The sequence below is a fragment of the Nyctibius grandis genome, chromosome 7 (genome assembly GCF_013368605.1).
Source record: "Nyctibius grandis isolate bNycGra1 chromosome 7, bNycGra1.pri, whole genome shotgun sequence".
Classification (NCBI taxonomy): Eukaryota; Metazoa; Chordata; class Aves; order Nyctibiiformes; family Nyctibiidae; genus Nyctibius; species Nyctibius grandis.
In genome coordinates this window covers 41,759,738-41,784,602 of record NC_090664.1, presented here as the reverse complement: position 1 = coordinate 41,784,602, position 24,865 = coordinate 41,759,738, and the positions used below count along the sequence as shown (strand labels likewise).

General features: G+C 39.9%; 2 protein-coding genes across 14 annotated transcripts in view; one reads left to right on the top strand and one right to left on the bottom strand.

The window, feature by feature from the left end:
* WAC (WW domain containing adaptor with coiled-coil) overlaps positions 1-24,008 on the bottom strand; it is a 61,179-nt gene extending 37,171 nt beyond the window's left edge. The window contains exons 1-3 of one of the 3 annotated variants that reach the window (XM_068404961.1): positions 23,424-24,008; positions 23,234-23,270; positions 21,624-21,819 (exon numbers count right to left, since the gene is read on the bottom strand). In XM_068404961.1, coding sequence (XP_068261062.1) covers positions 21,624-21,819; positions 23,234-23,270; positions 23,424-23,464 — 274 coding nt within the window. In that variant the 5' untranslated portion in view covers positions 23,465-24,008. Of the gene's footprint in view, positions 1-21,623; positions 21,820-22,884; positions 23,178-23,233; positions 23,271-23,423 lie in introns of those variants that run through there. The other 2 variants (XM_068404960.1, XM_068404962.1) reach the window with 2 other exon arrangements.
* The window catches only part of SSNA1 (SS nuclear autoantigen 1), a 43,377-nt gene continuing 42,398 nt past the window's right edge, over positions 23,887-24,865 (top strand). For 7 of the 11 annotated variants that reach the window (XR_011048535.1, XR_011048534.1, XR_011048533.1 and 4 more), the window contains exon 1: positions 23,887-24,388. The gene's annotated coding sequence lies outside the window, so the exon portion shown is untranslated. The other 4 variants (XM_068404969.1, XM_068404965.1, XM_068404967.1 and 1 more) reach the window with 4 other exon arrangements.

Sequence of the window (24,865 nt, the reverse complement as noted above, 5' to 3'; positions counted from 1 at the left end):
GGACAAGCTACGTGGGCTTTCACGAGGGCCCACCATAAATACATACCCAATGGTGTCTAGGACAATTACACAGCGTAATTACAGGTGCAGGCTTACCCCCATACTGCCATTTTATTTTATGCATAATACTGCTTTATGTTTGGATCAGTACCCGATCTTCAAGGGAATAAGCATATGATAGGGCTGCCAAACTGATGTTTCCTGTTAGGAAGCTTCCAAGACCGAAGCAGATAATGCTAATGCTCTGGAGAACAAGAGTTTTAGGCACTTCATACAAGTTAAATGCTTAAAGATCATGAGTAAACACCAAAACTGTATCACCAAGCTAACCACATATTAAAATCTTGCTGCCTCAGTATAAAAAGGTATATACCTGCATAGCAGTCACCTAGGAATTCTGACAACCCAGGCAAGCAAGAATTGCCAGCTCAGGTTGCCAGAGAAAGTTGCTCAAGATCTTTAAAAGGCCACCAAGTTAAAATGGTATGCAGAGAGCAACCCACAAGTGGAGGTCTACCTCTAAAAAGAAGGGGGGTTCCCCTTACTTGTATGCTTGCTAGCTTCCACCATTAGCAAAGCCTAACCCTGAGCCATTTTAAGGTGGCTGTGACTTGCAATCAGCTCGGTGTCTCCCAGCTGCATGTCTGGCAAAATAGATCATGAGAACAGGATCACTAAGATTAGTCCATATCCGAGAAACAGGCCTGATAAGGCAGACAGCACGCTACTGTCCCTCAGGACGTTCCCTTATAGCACTTCCCACCCTTTCCTCTTACAGTTAGACCTTCCTTACTAGTCCCGCTTTCTTCAAGAAAGAGGGATAAAAAGACTTGTTTTTAAAATGTTTATTAGCACACCTTAAGATTTAGCAATTGCAAACATACATCTTTGATGCACCATAGGGAAATTCATGTTGTGCTATAAATCCTCCAATTCAATTAGAGAACTCCCCATGGACATGTTTACTGCACCATCACTGTGACTTTCCTCAGCTCCATCATGATTTTGGAAGCAGTTAAATTTGGAAAGAGCTATTCCTAACTGGAAGATGGCCAAGAAGGGCATCAGCACTACAGTTATATAAAATTGTAGTGGTGCAACTGTGTGAGCAGGCTTTCGCCAACACAATCTCTAGTGACAAACAGGTCATAGGACAGGTCAGAGTCAAGGTTAAATTATCATAACTATCTTCAAGTCTTTCAAACAAAAATCACATCTTCCTCACTAATGCACGAAAATCAGCAGTAAGCACAAAAAGCATAGTTCTGGGAACCAATTCAAAAACCAGGCTGTGACTTACTGCCTACTACAGATTTGAGATTCTGCCATGCCAAGGCTCACTTTAATGTTTTTGTAAGTAGTTTCCAGATCCAAACTGCTGAATCCAAGACAGTTTGAACTGCAACGAGGCTTCAACACTACACTGGACTTACAAAACAGATAAAACATAGGGTTAAATAAGAATATTCCATTTTGCAACGCAGTCAACTTTCCCTAGTAATAACCACATTTAATTAATGTCTCCATTAACACCACTTCAACTCTGTGAAATTAAGAAAAGTTGAAATTCTGAGTTAGCTAAAGATCAGATGCTCTAAAAAGCAACTGATGTCTCTCCCTTCTCCCATGCCGTCTTTCAAGAATAAGCTGAAACTCTTTCCTTTCCAAAACCTATATACCTATAACTAGCAACTACAGCATCCATTTGTAACCAGCTAAAATAAATTTTCTTGCCGCTTCATTAGAAGAGTCAAATACATCACTGTGCATTCCACAACGTCCTCTGGCATCCAAGTGTCTTAGCCTAATTAAAACTCTTTTTAGCTCATAACATTATACAGTATCATAAAAAAAATCTGCAACTGAAATGCATGAATCGGAACCTTGAAACATGTTAGAGTTATCTTCAAAAGATAACCTACAATCCAGATCAGCAAACAGCAAAAAAATGCTATTTTTCATCCTCTTCAAACAAATGTATACTGAGAAATTAGACAGTAAGCAAGTTTACACACCTCCACTCACACTCAAGATTTTAGCCAGTCACAAACAGTAAAATTACAGTAGTTGTAGTAGCATAGTGTCATACTATACAATAGTTAACTTTATACAGTCCAATGCAGATAGAGCATTTATGTTTCCTTTTCAGTCAAATACCTTGTTAATATCCCAACTCTCCTTTTCTCCATAATAAAAAGTATCAGTGCAGATAATACAAAGGAAAGTTTACAAATGCTCATCAGCTGGGCAGGAAGCAGGAAAGATGCTCCCCAGCAATGAGTGCTGTAACTGGAACTCAAAGGCAGTCCTCCCCTTCACTCCCTCCAGAGGGAAGGGGGATTCAGGAAGGGTTCTAGGAGACTCTTCTGTGCCCAGAAACCAGGCATAAGGAAAGAAACACTGGGCGGCAGCAGAAAAGCAAGGAAGTTCATTCTACTTGCTTAAACTCCATACATACCGTTCTACTACTCCACATTCCACCTTTTAGCTAATATGCGATCAAATTCATTAAACTAGAGACAATATTAGAACTTTAACCCCCTCAACAGAACAAATACTGCCCAACTGACTAATTATTCGTTAACAGAGAAAACGGCAAGATAGTTTATGGTAGTGATATTTTATGGGGACAACTAATTAATGCTTGTTTAAACAGCAAAAATTATAGAAACTTATCTAGGACAGGCCTAAATTAAAATGTCTAAAGTGTACTTCAACTGACATCTTTGTTACTTCAGTGCAAATCTTTGTGCAGAACATTTTCTAAAGTTCTGTATATGGGAGGAAAAAAAGTAACACAATAGGAAAATAGGAACACAGTACTCAATGTCTCAGCAGTAACTGAACAGCCTATCATGGCCATTTTTATTTGCCACATGTAAAAGTAATACAACAAAACACAATTTTTCTTCACTGCATTTTTATGTGGCCTGCTGTATTGAAATAAAATATGGCTGTCTTCCATAGGCTGCTAAAAGCATAAAAACTTGCAATTTTTCTAGCAGAGCAATGGCCTCAGAGAATGCACCAACTGTGCAGTAACACTTTCCAGAAATTCATAACATACTAAGTTGAATGCACAGTGCTCTGCCAAAAGGAAGAAAATCTAGCCTGATCACTGTACTGTCCAACTGCCCAATTACATACTCATTATGGCCCCCAAAACAAATGTTTTGTACTAGTCAACAAGTAGCTCTGTGAGCAAAAGAGCTTACAAAGCCTCATTTCCTTCCCTGCCCTCCTCTCCTACTGTATCTCCTATCCCCGACAGCAAGGTCTGTGCTGTTTTGTAATGTCTGATTCACAGGATAATCATCCCAATGTAAAGGAGTTTTTATCTTTTTCTCCAACTTACCATTCACACAAAATTTTGTGGAAATCAGTCCAAAATGTTAGTATAAACAGACCAAGAGTCATACACACATCAAGTGGGACAAATGACCAATAAGAGATGAAAATGATACTGTAAGCTTACAGTTTTCTTCATAATGTATGTTTTCTTCTAAAATGGTAGTAAGAAAGCGACACCTCAAGAAGGAAAAGTCAGGAGCAGTAAACCAATGAAAGTCAAGGAATGGTATTGTTTTACTAATGAAATACTCAAAGAACACTAAGCTAATCACAGAATCACAGAATCACAGAATGTTAGGGATTGGAAGGGACCTCGAAAGATCATCTAGTCCAATCCCCCTGCCGGGGCACGATTGCCTAGACCATATCACACAGGAACGCATCCAGGCGGGTTTTGAATGTCTCCAGAGAAGGAGACTCCACAACCCCTCTGGGCAGCCTGTTCCAGTGTTCAGTCACCCTTACAGTAAAGAAGTTTTTCCTCAAATTTAAGTGGAACCTCCTGTGTTCCAGCTTGCACCCATTGCCCCTTGTCCTGTCAAGGGATGTCACTGAGAAGAGCCTGGCTCCATCCTCTTGACACTTGCCCTTTACATATTTATAAACATTAATGAGGTCACCCCTCAGTCTCCTCTTCTCTAAGCTAAAGAGACCCAGCTCCCTCAGCCTCTCCTCATAAGGGAGATGCTCCACTCCCTTAATCATCTTCGTGGCTCTGCGCTGGACTCTCTCCAGCAGTTCCCTGTCCTTCTTGAACTGAGGGGCCCAGAACTGGACACAATATTCCAGATGCGGCCTCACCAGGGCAGAGTAGAGGGGGAGGAGAACCTCTCTTGACCTGCTGACCACACCCCTTCTAATACACCCCAGGATGCCATTGGCCTTCTTGGCCACAAGGGCACACTGCTGGCTCATGGTCATCCTGTTGTCCACTAGGAGCCCCAGGTCCCTTTCCCCTACGCTGCTCTCCAACAGCTCTGTCCCCAACTTGTACTGGTACATGGGGTTGTTCTTGCCCAGATGCAGGACTCTACACTTGCCCTTGTTATATTTCATTAAATTTCTCCCCGCCCAACTCTCCAGCCTGTCCAGGTCTCTCTGAATGGCTGCGCAGCCTTCCGGCATCTCAGCCACTCCTCCCAGTTTTGTGTCATCAGCGAACTTGCTGACAGCGCACTCTAATCCCTCATCCAAGTCATTAATGAATATATTGAATAGAACTGGTCCCAGAACCGACCCTTGCGGAACTCCGCTAGACACAGACCTCCAACTGGACTCTGTCCCGCTGACCACTACTCTCTGGCTTCTTTCCTTCAGCCAGTTTACAATCCACCTCACTACCCGATCATCCAGACCACACTTCCCCAGTTTAGCTGCGAGGATGCTGTGGGAGACCGTGTCAAACGCTTTACTGAAATCGAGATAGACCACATCCACAGCTTTACCATCATCTATCCACCGGGTAACATCCTCATAAAAGGCTATCAAGTTGGTTGAGCAAGACTTCCCCTTGGTGAAGCCATGCTGAGTGCCCCTAATGATCCCCCTATCCTTGATGTGCCTAGAGACAGCACCAAGAACAAGTTGCTCCATCACCTTTCCAGGGATGGAGGTGAGGCTGACTGGTCTATAGTTACCCGGGTCCTCCTTCCTGCCCTTTTTGAAGACTGGAGTGACATTCGCTTTCCTCCAGTCCTCAGGAACCTCTCCTGTTGCCCACAGCTTAGCAAAGATGATGGAGAGTGGCCTAGCAATGACTTCCGCCAGCTCCCTCAGCACCCACGGGTGCATCCCATCAGGGCCCATGGATTTATGGACATCCAGGTTGCTTAATTGGTCCCTGACCCAGCCCTCATCTACCAAGACAGATTCCTCCTCTATCCTGACTTCTTCTGAGGCCGCAGGGGTCCAGGGCTCCTCAGGACAGCCTCCAACAGTATAGACAGAGGCAAAGAAGGCATTCAGTAACTCCGCCTTCTTTTTATCCTCTGTCTCCAGGACCCCCACCTCATTCATCAGTGGGCCTACATTGCCTCTAGTGTTGGCTTTACCTGCAATGTATTTGAAGAAGCCCTTTCTGTTGTCCTTGACCTCTCTTGCAAGGTTTAATTCCAAGGAGGCCTTAGCTTTCCTAGTTGCCTCCCTACATCCTCTGACAACAGACTTATATTCCTCCCAAGTGGCCAGCCCCTCCTTCCACGATCTGTACACCTTCCTCTTCCACCTGAGTTTGCCCAGCAGTTCCCTGTTCAACCATGCAGGTCTCCTGGTACCCTTCCTTGACTTCCTACCTGTTGGGATGCTCTGATCTTGAGCTCGGAAGAAGCAGTTTATTATAATTTAATAATAATTTATTATTAAAATAAAAAATATTAGCTTCAAATTTTATCTTACATATTGCATACCTTAACAGTAGTTTGCTATTTTGCTGTCTTCTGCTTATATATTTATTTTTAATTAGATCTGCTCATACATTTCAGAAAATGAAGTTTAATTTTAGGGCAAACAATACAGACTGCTCTAGAAAGAAAACCAGTCATCTGCCCATCAAAACGGAAAGCAAAAGGCAGTAAAATGGCTCAATTTAAATTCAAACTTCCGAGTTCTCATGTAACAATTCAGTGATTTACTACTCCAGCAGCTAACAGGCAGACTGTTTTCCTAGGGTTGTACTTCAGTCTAAATGGATGTAACAGCTTGGGCTGTCCTCACTGGTAGAACAGATATAAACTTATTTTTGTCCAATCATCCCCTTCTAGTTTGCTCCTTCTTTTGTTACAGCTACAGAAAAATAACTAAATAATTTTGGGGTTGTTTTCTTCCTCCCCTCAGCCCACCTCCCAGCAGCAGTGAGAAATCACTTTTCAACTTATATATAACTTAGAAAATGATCAGGTTCACTGGACAAGGTCCACTGAATCCACTGAGTTTCTGGAAGATCCAATACTCAAATGTCCCAAGTCATATCCTTTAAAAAAGCCTAAGGGATGAAACATGCATTTCCACCGCACTCTAGACAAATCCCTACCAACTTTTTTCTTCAAAAAAAACCAGTATATTGGCAGTTCTCTTGATATCTCAACCATTAAAACAAAAATAAGCAAAAGACTGGACACATAATTTTACCATCACCTGTAAAAATGTTTATTCTTTACTTCTGAAGAACAGTAAGCAGTATCACTTGTAAGAATTTGCCTGTTTCTCCTAAATTAAGGCAACATCCAACCAGCTTCTAAATCTTTCTGATAAGAACACCTTAGCAAGACCCGAAGGTTACTAAAGTAGATACTTTTAAACAAATTGAAATCTACAAGTTGAATTTACATGAAATTAAGACCTATACGTGGACAAGAAATTATTCAGATTTACATTTTCTATTTCCTCCCCTTTGGCTCAGGTCACCTAATAAAAAAAAAAATGCTAGCAACAACCTCAACACTGCTTAACATCTTCAAGGCACCCTACTTTATCTGAGATCAATCAACTTGAAAAAGCAGCTTAAGCAATTTTACCCATGGAAAATATGAAAAAGTACCATGAACTTCAGCAACACAGAGTCATATTCTTAACTCTCTAGCTCACCACCCCAGAAGATCTCAATGTGTTAAATAAAAATCAAACTTGCTGCTACAGCATCGCTGATGACAGTAAATTTTAGTGTCTTTTAAATTTTGTAACACTTAGTAACATTACCACATTTATATTAAATGGAGTAGGACACTCCTCTAAAAAGAAACTAGAGGTAGTTAAGAATAAAACCAAACTATGCTTTCATTCTTGACTGTAGCTCAGAAAACAGTGAAAGGAAGCACACAAGAGAGGGTCTTCTGTCCTCAAATAAGAGTTTCATACAGAAAGGGGCTTTTTAATTACTATGACATGCAAAATGAGAACTGTTAAACTTACAGACAGAATCCTTACCACGAACTAATAATAATGTTATCTTAACTCCAGCGTGGATCAGCACAGCAGATGGGCAATAGACTGAAGTTCCCCCTTCCAAGCCCTCCCCAGCAATACACCATGAAACCCAAATGAACATCCCTCCCACAAACATACTGTACTACAGTACTAAGAGATTCGAGTTCAGTAATGGAAGTCCAACATCACTGCAACGATGCCCTGTCCTACCTCCGGTAGCAATACTTCCACAACCCTGATGAACACAGAGTAAGCAGAAGACTGTCTGCCACCGGTTCATGCCTCAGATTGGTCTAATACCTCCTCAAAAGAGAACAACTCCCCTATGTAAATACAGCAAAAAAGGCATGAACAGGATTTCAGGTTATGTCAAATAAAGTATAGTAAGGTTTTTAAACTGGGTCATAAGCAGTAACTAACTTTATGGCTAAGCACCTGATAATAAGCAGTTACCACAAAGATGGAGAAACTGTTCGCTTTCTGAAAATTAGGCTTAATTACCCCTTAACATCGAAGGGGTGTGTCTGTCTGTCACAATTTTTACTTTTCATTCAAGGAGCTTCCCAAAGAATGTAAATATACTGGAACAAACATTGAGTTTAACAGCATACACCTCAGTGATGTAAGATGGAAACTGCTTAAGCGCAGACACTTTCTAAAAACTGGGCATTTCAATATTTTAAGATCACGAACAGCACAGTAATACTATGAAAGACTGATACACCATAAACTGGTCATCACTAACAGAAGTTTGAAAAAAGTCAGAGGTCATGCAAAACAATTTCTGCTTACAAAGGAGGAAAAAAAAAAAAAAGCAGCGGCCAGAATACAGCTCTGAGGCTGCTCCTCCATTTTCTATGTATCAACAGCATCGAGTTAGTACTCCCACTCAGAAGCTCCAACCAATTAAGCAAGGTACAACAACTTAATCTCCCTGACAAAATCCTCTGAGCAAAAATAAGATTAAATAAGAACAAGGCCATGTTGTTTAGCAACTCTCAATTTTCTGTTAATGTTTTGGGGATAGTTTCTTGGGGACAAAGAACTTTAAGCAGAAGATTCTGTGAATGCAATATTACTTACAAATTAACTTGCAGGAAAGTTTCCATTACTCAGTTTAAAATAAGGAAGATGAAGTTGCAGCTTTTTCTGAACATGGGTAGTGCTACCCAGTGACAAATGCTTGCAACCTTAACCCCATCTTAAAAGTTTCCTTCATTTTAATTGAGCATGCACCACTCAGAATTAGCAACTCTACAACTACATGGTATTGTAGAAAGATTAAAAAAAGGAGTCCCTATTACAAAACACTACCGCAATCCTGCAAAAAGGTTAGTCACAGACATAACTATCACACATCCTTAACAAAAAGGCTGTGGCAGAAACAATGCCTAACCACATTAAAAAAAGGAAAGAACAAAAAAGACACTCTGTATCTGCCTTCTTAAATGTGTCTTAAAATATTAACTGTAAGTCACATTATCTCAAATTCGTATCTCAAGATACACCAAATTTGACAACCCTCCAAAGACATGCAGAATTCTGCCTCATTCAGTTCTATTTTTATTTTGTAGGCTAACACAATAAAGCCTTATTCATCCTCCAGTTACTTAATAACCATATCTGACAAGAACCAAACTCCACTTCAATACAAGGTCACTGCTTAGGTGCTATTAATATTTGCCAGTTGAAGAGAACTTTGATTCTCTTCTAAGACTACAGCAATGTCCACAAAATTTTTAGTAATTCACCACAAATGAGCACACTAACTTGAAAATATTTAGTCTTAGAAACAGCAATTGCTCAATAAACTTTTACAGGATAACTTGTGAAATGATTAGGCTTAGACAAACTACTCTTTCACTTCAGGACATGCTATACCACATATGTACTTATTACAGTATAGATATGCAACAACTGTAAGGATTTTAATTTTATGCTTATTTAATCTTCAACTAGGAATTGTTTTTTAAAAAGAAGAAATGTGAATAACATTCTGAAAAAAACAAGTGAAATCAATTTCTGCTGCACAGAAGTTCTTCATTTAAAAAGAAAAAAGGAATGCTGGCCCAGGGCTGAGGGCGGGGGGGCACAGCAAGCAAGGATCCACCTAAGAATTAATATATATAGTGTTGCAATTTTAATATGACAGATTCACAGCCTTAGTTTCAGGCTGGATGTCTAGCTCGGCTTAATAAAGGTATTGTGCAACAGGGTTTTCAAATATCTAAAGCACAGGAGATGATGAGACAATTCTTCCCTCCTCCCATTAAATAATTCTTAAATATATATTTAAAATTAAACTGGTCTTTCCTGGAATTTCCTTACTAGAGGAAAATATGTCTCTCTACAAAAGCTTAAGTTATGTTTACAAACTGAAAATTTATTTTATGATTGTCTGGTTGCCCAGGTGTCTCATTTTATTCCCCTAGTTATGTAAACACTCTCCAAAGGACTATACAGAGACTGCAATCATTAGCATAGACAGTGTTTTGCCAGTGAAAGAGGTGAACTCTACACTACTTGAATTTGAAGAGGATTGTATTATTTCGCATATTAAATCAAGTAGAAATAGTATAATTTCAAAAGAAATGAGCAGTTTTGAAAATTAAGTCTGTGTTAACCTGTCAGCGGCAGGTGTCTGAATGAGCAAACTACTCAAACCACTTAACTGGAAGAGATCTGAACTCCCGCTGATGTTATTCAAGGGGGACACCTGACATGAACACACCATCATCCAGAAGAACATAATTACATGTAATAAACACAGCACAAAAAATAGGTAAAGTGCATTGCCTAATTTGTACAGAAGAGTTTATGCACAGATGTGCATTATTTATAATTATATGCCTTAATAAAAAGAAGTATTCTTTGGGTTTTTTCCACATTTAGGAGTGAATAGGTACATCTGAAACGTAATAAACAAGCAGATATAATTTCCTTTCCCCGTTTTTGCTACTGATATATATGAATAATTTAAAACCCTGTTATTCTAACAAACTCAGTAACAAATCTACCTAGGAAAGCACTGAGGAAGACTGTTGCTTTGGAGGACATAAAACAGCATGATATTTAAGAAATATAGGAAACCAAGAGAGAGGAACTAATCTGTGTAACTGGGATGGATGGAGATGTAAATATTGCTTCTTAAAAACATTTTCAGAAAGCCCGACATGCCTAAATATATCAGATTGCTACGATAAAATGGTGAAATAGAATGTTTCTCTTCCAAAAAAAAAAAAAGCTTAAAACCAAAACAATTAATCTTACTAGGGATAACGAAATTCTTACAGGAACACATGTAACAGGTTTGAAAGAGGCAGGAGGGATTTTTTGAAAAGTTTTAACTATGCTGAGGTCTTTTCCGTAAGAAAGTGCCAATATTGGCAATTTAACACAGTAACTTAGTTCGAATCTAGTAAAATCTAATATTAACATGCCCATTACTATGGATACTTTTTCAAATTATGTTTTCTTTTAACAAAAGGGCTGATCTTCAGATTCCTGGAATAAGCAGATCAAAGAACACTACTGTCAAAACCAAAATCACTGAAATCTTCTCAAATCTTTAAGTACAGTTACAGAACAAATTTGAAGTTCTCATTTCACTAAAGCAGGCCAGAAATTATTCAAGTTCTTACTAAAAAAAAAAAGTACATTTTAAAAACCATTTCTAAGTATTAGCTGACTGCATATTGTTTCTGCAGAAATTAATGAGCATGTTCACAGTTTATCTTTTCACAAGCTTTCCTCTGGTAGGCAGCTTCTCAGACCAAATGACTGTACGGAGTAATGACAGTGCCAGTTTTAAAGCACCATCTTCAAGGAAAAATAGAAAGTAGTAGTAAATTCAAGATGCATGGCATTTTGGATTAAAATAGTTATGTCAACTCTCTAAAAGTAAGAAAATGCTAAGAAGGGATTTCATGTTATCAAAGGAACTGGACCCACAAAAAAACCCTCCAAACAAAACCAAACAAAACCCAACAACCCACACTGATTTTTATAGTAGGAATTTCCTGAGCCACAAAATCATATGCCTTCAACCACTGCTTCCTAAAACCAGAGAAGGTATGAGAACTGATCAAACACACACAGCTAATATTTTCTAACCAAATATACAAACACACAAAATGACATAGTTTTCATAACATCCAGCTTTTTCTGCATTTTTTAAAACAAGTATCACAAATATTTAAAAAAATGGAAAATGCAATTTTACAGATTTCTTTAAAATTCCTTTATACTTTCTCCCCAGTAAGAAGCTGTACTACTTCAACCAGGATCAGGCTTTAATACTATTATTATTCAAAATGTTAGTAAAATTACTGCAAAAAGGATCTGTGACCAATTTCCATTCAATATTGGCTTATTTAAGATTTAAATAAAACTGGTTTAATCTCCATGTAAGCAGAAGTAACCTAGTTTATCCCGCTTCTTATCTCATCCTGTAGCCATCTTAGTCTCCAAGCCCAGTTCTGTTTCTCACATTCACAGCAAACGCAAAGCTAAGGACAGGAATCAGAAAAATGGATAGCAAGGAACTAGATGTCACTGTCAAGCCCTCGTCCTATGTCCAATTAGCCTCTCTGCTTCCTTTACGGTCACAATGAATTACAAGAAAAATATCCAGACAGGTCAGCAGACTTCATATGGAGGCAAGAAAAAAAAAACCTGACTACAGTTTCATTCGGTTGATTTACTGTGTATCTTGACTTTATTATTTTATATATTTGAAAGTTGTCCTGGCAAAGACTGTTGACTATCTAAAGGAAAGCTTTATTTAATAAATGTTACAAGTTCTTTCTGCCTATAACATGCCTCTTCAAGAAGTTCTGCAGGACACAATAATCACTTCTGTTGAGTGAAAAGTTCTGTACCAGAATTCAGAAGAGAATAGATTCTAAATCTGTTTTAATTCTCAGTACACTTAAACTAAAACCTTAACTGTAGTAAATCAGAAGAAAAGATGTGGAAACAGAAACAACAGAATTTGATAAACCTAATCCAGCTTTTAAATGCAACCCCATACTTTTGGGGAAAGGAAAAAAAAAAAAAGAGAATTCTAGCTCCATTATTATCTAAATTCACTTCACCTTACCCTGCATAAACAGCATCTACACATGACAAGTTTAAGGAGTACAGCATTTCTCTATTCCAAGGACAAATCTTTATCTACAGAAGCTACCAATTACTCTCCAACTTTCATATTAACAAATTTAACTTTGAAATCAAATATGTGCTGGGAGGTGGTGAGGGAGGAAGGGAAAAGCCTTATAAATAAATTTAAAAAGCACGTGAGACAAGCATGTCAACTTTTCTGTAACTAGTTGTTCTGGCAAAGAAAACAAGAAATTAAAGAAATTTACGTTCTGTCATACGCAAATTCTGCAAATCTAAAACAGCAAAGCAATTTCAAGACACTCAAGATACTGTCCAACTAGATGAAGCTGTGTAGTTATGGCCAACAAAATCCAATCTGGTAAACATATGTATCAGTTAAAAGCATCAAAAGCCTGCATTAAAGTGGAAATGTGCAATCATCTTTGAAGAAAAACACTCTACATACTAAGACTGGTATAAACTGTACCAAACTGCAGATAAATTCTGAGCAATTTAGACGGTACAAAATTTCAGATCATCCAGATTATATTCAATCCTAAAAAGTTTTTAGGATAGCTGCTCCTAAAAAAAGCTATGCACTGATAAAGCACACAAAACTTGAAACTGTACCAGTGCAGCAGACACCTGCACATACTGAATTCTACTGCCAAAAGATCCATCATATTGCACCTGACCCCACAACAGCACTCAAAACAACATATTCTCAATGACCAAAAATCCTACAATCCAACATGAAACACATTCACAGGTTCATAATCCTCACATGCCATGAGCCAAGATCAACCACTTGGGGAAAAAAAAAAGTTATCACAGGAATGCTATTTACAAAGTTAATTAACAATTTTTAATCCCCTTCAAAAGTCCACTAATCTACAACATGTAAACTAGAAATATTCACAGTGCTGTTTTATGTATCAGTAGACCTCTGATCAACTAGTTCAACTTTCTGTAAGAAACAAACCTTAGAAAACTGTCTTTAAGTCATCCAGTTTCAAAAATTCTACCCCTGCAAAAATCATCACAATAAGTCACTTCAATGGTTACTAACAACATTAAAAACTGTGCCAAATTTCTATTTTCTGAATATTTAGGTTAAGCTAACTGGATCTTGCACCTACACTCAAGAACTCGTTATGTATGCCATTTCTTTTTCCTGTAATTATTAATCAAATAAACCCATAATGTTTTCTTTGTAACTATACCAAGAGCTCTTCAAGTCTCTCCTTCTAATGCATGAGTTTCAACTGCAGTAATTTTCTTGCTGCATCTCTGAAAATCTGCAGTTTTGCATACTTTCTGAACTGTGAGAATCAAAACAGTGACTGTATTCCAGTAGCTGTTACATTAGCACTAAGAGGTAATCTCTCTAGTCCTACTTGATATTCCTCTCATCATATATCCTCTCTGGCTAACACTGCACTCAATACTTACGCTCTTAATTGTGTATGAGTTTCATGTCTGTTTTAAGAGTCGTTGCTCTGCACAGTATCTACTTTCTGTAAAGTCTTAACACTCCTTCCTATAAACTCCTTCCTGTGACTTTTTCCAGTGGACCACTTTTACATGTTCCTGTAGATTAATTAGCATTTTCACTTTTGCGCAACTTGGCTAGCTCTGTACTAGTGAACAGTTTTTATTATTTGCCATTCAGTCTCAAATTACTTATAGTGTATGAATGATCTTGCAATTTCTTCCTTGTTGACAAAAAAATGTTATTACTTAGGTCCAAGAGCAAACCTACGCACATTTTGAAAAAAAAAAAAATCAGCTCATTTGATGATCACAAATTTTGTATTTTTGGGATCTATCAGTTACCAGTTTTGATCTAGAAAACATACAATGTAAACAATGTTTTCTTAGTTAAAGATCTCAAAATATTTTACTCAGTGGCTAAGAATCACCTATTGCATGTGCATCCAAGATAGCAGGTCAGAGAAGGTAGTTGACACGTATCAGAAAATTCATGACAAAAGTTTAGGCAGAAAAAGACCTCCTGAAGATTCATGCTGCCGCCCAGACACTAGGAATTTAGCTCTGGAAACTAATTGCTCATATTTTCAACTGCTTTGCCCTTGTCACGAAGGACTTCAATACTGCATTACATGTCTTTTTTTGAGTGATGACAATAGCAGGATATTAACAATTTTATCATACCTCTGCTGTAGAAACAAAATGAGTTATGTTTTAAAATTGGGGCAGAAAAAATTACAACATTAAACTCTGACATACTGTTCCTTTGAAACTCTTGTCATTACGGTAGTCAAAGTAAGGAACAGAACGATTATCCCGAAGTACTATGGGGCCTAATCAACAAAGGTCTTTAAGCCTCTTGTTTTCCATTAATTTCAAACATAATATAACACTGCTGCAATGCATGGAAACATAAGTCAAGGCCACAAAAGCTTACCAGACATCTTGTAACCCATCTGATAAAAAGAGTGAGTAGTGTGGTCTCTTGTCAGTCACCTGCTCAAAAATTTATCTCCCTTTCCAGTAACTTGGAGGACAGACTTTCCAGCTGGACATTATTTTTGAATACTGCTCCAGGAGCCTACTTCTAGTCAGTAGGGAAGTACAATTTGTGCCTTAAAACATGCATCTTGCTTCACAAGCTTGAAAGTAGGGAGGAAAACTAAACACTGTCCAAGAGGAAAAGGAGGGATGCAAAAGTGTATATAGGAGACTTCCGGTCTATTTCACTGTTTGGTTTTTTTTCTGCTGTTGAATGTCTAAGAAAAAGTTTCTGCAGCAGAAAAATAGGTGAAAACCAGATTCAAGAGAAGTTTTTGAATAATTTCGGAAGTGTTTAAAATTTACAGGATCAGCAATTAATCTTAGAGGCTTACACTTCAGAAATGGATGCAATTTTGTTCCCTATATATTCATTACCATGGACTTTCCACTTAGACAAATGAATTTCAAAATACTGTTTCACAAAGCAATGCTTCCAACAAAAATGTCAATAAATAAAAATTTTAGCCTACGGTATAATTTTAAGATTACTCCCTGTGCATACAGCTGCAGGCAGAAAGCTCTGATTTCAGAAAAGGGATAAAATATTCAGCAAAAATTTGGTAAGCCACAATTGCTCTGGTTAGTATTTTTTTAATAGGCAAAAGTACTGAAGGGATACAGGTTCATGTCAAAATCTAGACATGAATTCCTTGTATGATTAAGCTAGTGCTTTCAACTGTTTAAGGAAATATGTATCTTTAAAGTGTTTTAATGTACCTTTAACGTATAAGGAAATATGTATCTTATACTGTGTTCCTTCACACTACTTTATTAAAAAGGTAAACCTGCACAAAATGTGTAAAACAAGCAAAAGCAGCCCAGAACTAAACAGCATTCTTTTACTACTAGCAAAATATTACTTGGATTAAGGAACAGTTAGGGAACTTACATGCTTTTTCTGGGGTAGTTTTATTGTTAAAACCTAGAAAGTTTGTTAAAGGTCTTCAAGAAAGGAAACAGAACCTTCTAATACTGAAGTTGACTGCACGTGTTCCCTGCTATAGGTACAAGAAAGTTTGGTGACCCCTTCATAATTCAAGAGAAAACATTAAGAGGATAACAGTCTTACTCAATATAAAGAAATGCTTCTCTCCTTTCAAGCATTAAAGCCCAGAAAGGATTCATTTTTACATTACAAGCTACTGACAATGGGTAAGCCTAGAAGCATCAGTGTTGCGAACTGCCTTTCACTGCCAATACAATTTTCTTCCTTACTGAACTATATAAGGAACAATTTCTCTGTACATAGAGAGGTTTTTCCCTGGAAGTGTCTATGAAATTGTATAAAAGTCGTACTTCATAAAAAAAATGTAGTTAACACTGCAAGTTGGGAGTCATTAAGTTACCATTTTCCACAGCAAAGTTATTGCAGCATCACCTCCTCTCTCAGCCAAAACAGAGGCAGAGCTTTCTCTTTCAAGTTCTACATAGTTTTGATGAAACTTGGCTTACTCGATATTTTATACAGAATAGGTAGAAACATCAGGGAAAACAAATACCATCTGTCAATAAACAATATTTCTCTTCTTAGAAAGCAGCCGAGTCCCATACAGTGGTTAAGAATCTAACTTTAATTCGGGGCCATTAGAGAATACAGAGTAATACCAATAAAAAAGCTACATAATTTACAAATTGCTATCTTTACTATGGCCTAGCAGCAGGCAGCTCATCAGAAACTAAGTTTTCACTGCTTCTTTTCACCTTCAGAAAAGCAACCCCAAAGTACAAGTTTAATAGGCTGTATATTCCATTTCTGCAAAGTCAGAGGCTGGAAGCATATGTTAAGAAAGCACGATGCTAAGTCAAAATCATTCCCTTATGATTAGCTTACGTACCAAAGATAAGCAAATTTAACAAATCTTGTATACAGCCAGTATTTTCCCTTTTCCAAAACATAAAATAAGCTTACATACAAAAGCTTACCAGGTCTAGCTATTAGACTGACTTGAACATATTACACTTACAATCCAAAAACTGAATTCATGAGTTATTAACACACTTTAAAGATACATATTTCCTTAAACAGATCAACTGTAAAGAGAAACCTTCAGAGGACCTATTTACAGATCTGTATTTTATATACTACCAAATAGAAGAAAGTAAGAATAGTAAGTGAAATTGGAAGTTCCCAATGTCAAAGTCCTAGTAGCAATGGATTTTGGGAAGTAGCTGCAGCAATAGGTTACAAACACCACTGCTTATTGTCATTTGCTGCAGCTTCCACTTCAGATAATATCTCCCATTAATACATCTTTAGTCTCAGAACCTACACCAGACACTTGAACTTCATGAGAAGAAACACAGAGGACTTCACCCACCTAAATGCATAAAGACTTTGCATTTAATACCATCATATTAATATCACAATTCTTTCCTAATATCAATATAAAATTAGGCTCTTGTATCTTCCATCCTGTCCTTTTTAAAAGCAAGTTTTGCAGCTGGTTTTCAAAAGCAATTTTGAACATTAACATTCTAAACCTCAAAATTTAAAAAGTACATACACAACTTATACCCTTTACTGCAATTCCATGATCACGTACTTCCAATTTGTTTTCTCTAAGAGATCCTCATAGCAGGGTAACAAAAAAAAAAAAATATAACAGCTATACAACTGATCCAGCAAAAACTCACTTCAGAAACATTGCCAAATATACTCAGTAAATGTAAAGCTACTTTCTATCTAAATCTTCTGAACTTTTAAAGTAAACTTAAAATTACCTCCCCCTCCAACTGAAGGTACTAGTACTAGTGAGACTTGAAACCAAGCTTTTATCAAAATCAGTAAACCACAGAAATCTACTTTTTCATGCTCTGTACATTAATGCTCTCAATTTGTTATTTTAAACAATTCAGTAAGATCATGGCATGAAGCAAACACATATTTTCCAAGTCTCTTAAACATAAATGTAGCAAAAACACTCTTGTTTCTGCTTCACAGTAAGAAACAACTGAGTACACCGGGCTTACCTGAACTAACTTTTTTAGCACAAAGTTCTACTATGTATCTTAGTCATTCTGCTCCATACATTTAAGTAGAAAAGAAACATCCTTTCCCGTTTTTACCAAAGGTTGCATTTTGGAATTTTTACTCCTAAATAACGCATCTATCTCCCTTACAGCACTCCCAAAGCTACCCTACTTATCTGACCTCTTTGTTTTCTTTCCTATACACCAATATCACCTCATTTATGCATTTAAAAAGACCTACACGGATCATGTATGCTCTCAGATTGTCCATTCTCAAGCATGAGAACCCTCAAATCTTTGTACTTCCCTTTTTTCTTTAATGGAAATACTTTTCCGCATCTACAAGGCCCTTCATAGTTCTATTCCCTGTAAACAATGCGAGCTTTAAGTCCCTGTTTGCTACTGTTAAGGAACTTCACATTTGAGTTGGTCTCGTAAGACCCCCTAATCTCTTCAAACTCCACACTTGCCTACAGCAGCTGACCTGGAAATAAGAGATGCACTGAGGGGGGTAGCTGTTCATTATGTTTTAAACACTTGCATACAGAGACAATGTCCCCATGCACAAGGACCTGAAAACAAGAACAAAGTTACTGCGGTTTTTTGATATGCTGGATATACAGGTACTCTTTGGAAAGCACAGATGTGACAAAAACTTTCAAGTACTCTACTGTGTTTAGGCCAAGGTAAACTTGGAAGTCTCTCCCCAGATAAACGATCGTCTCTGTGTGTAGTGTCTTTCCACAGAAACCATGCAGTAAGCAACTCTGAAAAATGCTTTGCTTGCACTGTATCAGTACAGAGGGCTTACCCATAACATGTTTTAAACCTTAATTGAAAGCAATTTAATTTCTTACCATGGATTACAGTTCTACAAATACAAAAGATTCTGCCATGAGCATTACAAAAATAAGCTGTAACAACAAATAACTTTATACAGGTACCATAGGTATTCACAGGGGGAGGTTCTACCATTTTTGCGTTATTAATTTTCAATCAATTTAATTATAGCTCTTACATTTTATATGTGTATACTTAAACCTTTAAATGACATTTAGTCAGTTGTCTTTACCACAAAAGAGTGAACCAGTCATGACTAAATGAGTCCCAAGTATCAGCATGCTACACCAGCTGTTTCCCTTCAGAGCAAAAATCACTTAAGAGATATATAGGAGTGACTTTTTAAACACTGACTTGAAAGTGAGAGATTAGGTTAATTTGGCTTTATGTTCAGTAGTAATACTACAGATTCTTGTCCTGTTTTGTTTTCTAACGGATGAGAGAAAAATAGATTGTTTGTTTGGGACTTTAATGCAGTTTGGGGAAATAAATACTGGAGATTTTTCAATGAGGGTTGTTTTGTTAAGTTCAGCTAGATCATACGAGGGCAATAACACCTTTGTAGTAGTTCCAAATCAAGCACCACTGATTTTAAAATAATGAAATGCACAGCTATTACAAAAAAAACCCCACCACCCTCAAACTTTTTTTTTCCTCTCAGAAGAGTGTAAAAAGACAGAAAACAAGCTAGAAAACTAAAGTAGCATCAAAGCCAATTAATACTCTTCAGTCCTATAAGGACTTCAATGAAAAATTTTAGCAATTTTTCTAAAATTTGTTTTTTCTTTTTTCCACTGTATGTTTGCAATTGCAAAACTAAGGGAATACTGTATCAATAACAGTACCTCAGTGTAATTCAATAGACAGAGAACATGGTAAATTAGATTATGTCTTTTGCATATTAGCAGTATGCAAATATCCGTAATACCACAGTATTTCACCTATATGCTAACACCTACCTTCAATTCATACTGACAGAAAGATTCAGTAAACCAAAGACAAAGCTGATATCCTCCTGCTCACATCTGCTCAGCTGTGGTTTACTACATGCAATACACAGGATTTAACGTGACTTTGGTTGTTGTGAATGTATTTTAAAAAGCTGAAACTGGGGCCAAACTAACCCTCCTAACAACACAAAAAAACCCACTTATTTCCACTAAATAGTACAAATGTTCATCTTTTAAAATTAGTAATTTCCCTCAGACTGTTGAAGACTACTTCCTTCCCCCAGTCTATTAACATATGATGTGCAAAGGACCACTTTCAGATCAGAATAAAGGAAGTTTTCCACTGTATTAACTGCTTAGGGAAGGAGAAGGTACAGTGGGACAGTGTTCCTTCCACTTACAAAACTACAAATAATTCATTTTCTATCGTTACTGTATACATCCACGCTTCAGGTCGTTCCCCAACTATTAAATCCAGCTGGACTCAGTGAGAACTTCAGAATGTCTTTCCTATCTTAAAAACAATTCCAACACACAAATAAAGAAATACACTCCCCATATACAGCCTCATCCTCCAGATGTTTTCATATATGCACAACTCCACTATAGGTAGCTCCGCTGAAGCAGGAAGAATTACTGATTGTAGCAAAACTAAGCAGAATTGCAAGAGTATGTAGGACTAGTATCTTTGGACAGGTGAACAGGAAACAAGAGAGAACACCCCTGTGTCCTGAAAAGTAGCACAGATTAGCAGCCTACTGGCCTTGCACATGCATTTAATTCTGAGATTACTGTACCTTCAAGTATGACCAGATATAATGAAAATCACTGTACTAACAAAAGATGGCTGTTTTTATAATCCTTCTACACAATAATATCACATCACCAGTGGTCTACAGAGCCTCTGTATTAATCCAAAGAAGGAAAACCAAATAGGAATTGTTAAGAACACTCAGGTACCATAAACACATTTGTGGTGTGGAACTGGTATTTCCTAAAAGGTACTTACAGATATTTTCTTTATTTAACTATCATAACAAGTAACAATAGTGCCGCAATAAATATATCTATACATCACAAGTTGTTAACTTTATATAGAACAAAGAAGCACTGATTTAAAGCTCTAAGTTCTCTACTTGGAATACTTCTTTGTAACTCGACACAGAGACCAAATACAGTACCAAATATAGTACTTACAAAACAGAAAACACATTTCCAAATTCAGTCAGTAACCGGGGTTTTCTAAACTACACCTGTTACCATTTTTTATTAAAAGGAAAATCCTACTCTTTCTAGGAAGCAGGGATAGAAAATAACATCAGTTAAAAAATACTGGGGATATTACTACTGTCTATAATATCCTGTAAAAAAACAGGAGGCTGACTTGACTGTGAACATTCTTCTCTAAGCTCCTGCCAAGAAAGGCTCTAGTAAGTGCTACCTTTAATTATCTTTTTCTGATTGTTGTTATACACAGCAGCTAAATACGAAGAAGTTTTTTTTCTTTTCTTATGGGGTTTAGTCTATGAAGCACGTAACTACACAGTGTAGCACCACAATACACAGTTATTAAAAAAACAGTCTCTAGAACAGCTAATATTTACTGTTAGTGAAAAATCCAGAATACTATTTCATGTTATCAAATGCTGCAGTATGTCTAAAGTGAAAGAGACATAGCAGGTTTTTTTTAAACAAACAAAAAAAAAATTATTTAATCTTTGTGGTTATAAGAAAAACTACCATACCTGTAAAAATAAGAAAATTAATAGGTGTTACAATGCCTAAATGATTGCTTCCAATTAAACTTGCACTTTGGTTTCACTGCAGTCTTCCAAGCATGGTACAAAGAACATTTAGCGTAACACTCTCATCACCTGAGTGATAATGGCTAAATTTTAATATTTATGAGAAAGTAGTAATTGCTTAAATAAAGGTTAATTAAAGATAACTCACCACCATCCCTCTCTCTAACTCTGTGAGTATGCACACTTTTTGCTTTACTGTGCCCTGTGTTGTCACCATACTTGTTTTCAGGGCTATCAGAGCGCCGCAACATTTTATTTGGTGGTGAAGGATCTGTGGTGTCTCGCATCTTGTCATGACGGTGATCACCGCCACTGGGGTGACTCTTGGATGAGTACTTAAGAGCCTGTAACAGATCACAAGAGAATAGGCATTTACATTAGATATGAAGTTACAGAACAGATATTAAGATGTTATTTCTTAATTTTAGATCTCTTTTCAAAACACTTTTTAAAGTTAATTAATTTTAATTTCCTATTTAAACAATCAGCATTAGTCTTTCTAATTTTAATTACTTACATTAAAGCAACAAGTTCTGTAATTAGAACTCAAATCATTTTCTCCCACTATTACATCCAACATAACACTTGCTCTTAAGAAAAAACTAATTTCTCTGTCTTTTCACTGATGGACTACACACTTTCAGCAGTAAACGGGCACAGTACTTCTGCATTTTTGGGAGAAGCACAAGTCTCCACTTGGTATTAAGAATATAAACAGAAAGTTACACTGAATCAGTGTAAACTTTGAGTATGTCCTCCATACTATAGTCAAGGCCACTCAGTTTCACCACTACCTTGAACTTCTGCAAGTTTTTTTCACTACTAGCAACCCTGTAGCAGATGCAATAAAAACCCCTCGAATTCTGGGGGCCCAAAACGTGTGATGATTCATTTTGAAGTATTTACCAAAAATTACATATTCTGCCTCACTTTGACCTGCTTGATTTTGCAGTGCGAGCTTCTGAGTGGCAAATGTCTACATTTACATGAATTCTCACTGATAGCTACCTTGGACTGTCAGATTACACTTCAGTCATACAAATCCACAGAAATATAATAAAACAGTTCAATTCTGTGCCCTAAGGAGAGCAATATCACAATATACAGCATTCCTCACCCCGAGGACTTTTTTTTTTTTTTTCAGTAGACACAGCAGAGGAATAGAGTATCCACGTTACAAAAGCTGAGGTTATCGTCAGCAGCTTAAGGATCTGATGGTTTCTGGCCATGAGTAGTAGCTGGCAACTGCAGAAATTAAGCCTTACTGGTAACCCCAGTTATTCAGGGTCTAAAACCATGCCCTGCTCAGGTTACAGTCCACAGCAGCAGTTTTGGGGAGAAGAAAGGACTTGGGGACGGGGGTGGGGGAAGAACAAGACGCCTTTTGTTTTTAAAAGGAAAACACTCACCTTCCCCTGGATCGCCACTGCAAGTGACCCCGGCTCGCTCTCCCGCCCCTTGTACCGTACCCTCCGCGACTCCTAGGCCCAAGCCCTACATGGGTCGCACTAGGCCTCTCCTCTTCGCCACAGTCCCGCAGGCCTCAGAACAGCGCCGGAGCCCCGTTCCCTCCGCCCGCGGCCGCCGCCACCCCCCCTTCCGCTCCCCCTGGGCCCGAAACGGCGCCGAGGGACGGGGCCGAGGCGTCTCTTGCACCGCGGCCTGCAGCGGCGGCCGAAGCCTCCGCTGGAGTAGCTCCCCCCTCCCTTCTCCTCCCCTGCTCCTCCTCCTGGGCCTAGCGGCCGGCGCTTGAGGTACCTGGTAGGGCTGCGAGTCCCCCCTGCGGTCGTGACAGCTAAAGAGAAAGCGAGAGAAAGAGAGAGACGTTAGCGAACAACCGTTACCGGCCGCCGGGGAAGGGGGCCCAAACATGGCGGCGGGGGGGGGGGGGGGAGGGGGGGAGACCCCGCGGGGCCAGGGGCCAGAGGAGGAGGAGGAAGGGATTTACCCATCACTGAGTCTCTGCTGTTTCCTCGCATACATTACCATCAATGCCCGGCCTGTGTGTGTGAGTGTGAGGGGAGCAGGAGGGGACGGCCGCGGCCGGGCCACAGGCGCCGAGGGGGGAGGAGGGGGAGGCAGCGCTCCGCCTCGCCGCCGACCGGGGCAGGGAGGGGGGAAGGGAGGGAGGGGGCGGCTCAGGCAGCTCGGCTGGGAGCAGCGCTCACGGGCCCATCTCCTCCGCGCACAACGAGAGGGGAGACGCCAGCAACTCGGCCCCGCACGCGCTGAGACACCCCGGGAGCCCGGACTCCGCCGCTGTCGCCGCTGCTGCTGCCGCCGCGGCCGCCTCCTCCCCCCGCTGCGCCCGCCGCCACCGCCGCCGCCGCTCCTCCAACTACATCCGGGAAACTCGGGCGACGCCGCGCTCGGTTAACGTCGGCTCTTTTCGGCTCTTTCCGACACGCTCCGTCCCTTCTGTCCCCTTTGCTCTCGGGCGACTCTGCCTTCGGGAAACATCGGCTGCCTTCGCCGAGCCCAACGCCCTTCAATCTCTCCCTTCGGCAAACATCGGCTCGTTCCGTAACTCCCCTCCCTCCCTCCTCCTCCCACCGGCCGGCCCGCCTCATCCTCCTCTCCCGAACGCTACCTGTCTTCGGAAAACATCGGTTATTTCCGTAGAGACGTTTTCACGCTCCCGTCAGGGTGGCGCAGCGTTCGGAAACGTTCGGGTATTTCCGTGACCCCTCACCCACCGGCTCCCAGGCACTGCCGGTGGGAGCAGCCGTTGGCTGGGCGCGCCTGGCTGACTGGCCGAGGGGGGAGCCTCCGCCGCCCGGGGGGCCGCGCTGCCGGCAGCGCCGCGCCTCGTTTTCCTTCCCAGCGCGGGCGGGCCGGGCCGAGAGGGAGCTGGGCCGCGGCGGGGCAGCCGGCTTTCTCGCTGGGAGCCGACAGGGCGGGAACGCCCGGCAGGTGGGGGCAATAGGGGGAGTTGCGAGGGGAGCGGGGGAGAGCGGCGCCCGGCCGCGAGATAGGAAAGGGGAGGCCTCTTCTTACCTACCCCCTCCTCCCCTTCCGCCCAGGGACTTGATGTATAGGTAGGAGCCATTTTGTGCACGGCTTGTCTTCTGCGAGGAAGTGCTCGGCGGTGAGGAGGTTGTTAAAATGTCCCTGGGGAGGCGGCGGCCGCGCGGTTCGGGCCTTGCTTGTTTTCTCCCGGCACCTGAAGAAACGCCGCCAGGCAGCCACGGCCCCGGCCGCTGAGGGAGCGAGGTGCTGGCAGCAGAACGGTCCGGGCGCGCTGGAACCGCCGCCGGGCGGGGGGGTGAGCGGGGGGCGGCGGGTGAGGGGCGCTAACGGCCGCCCCCGGCGAGCACGCAGCTCGTCTGCGTCTCGGCATACGCGTAAAATTGTCATCCCGGCGGCCGTGAGTAGCCGACAGCGCCAGAT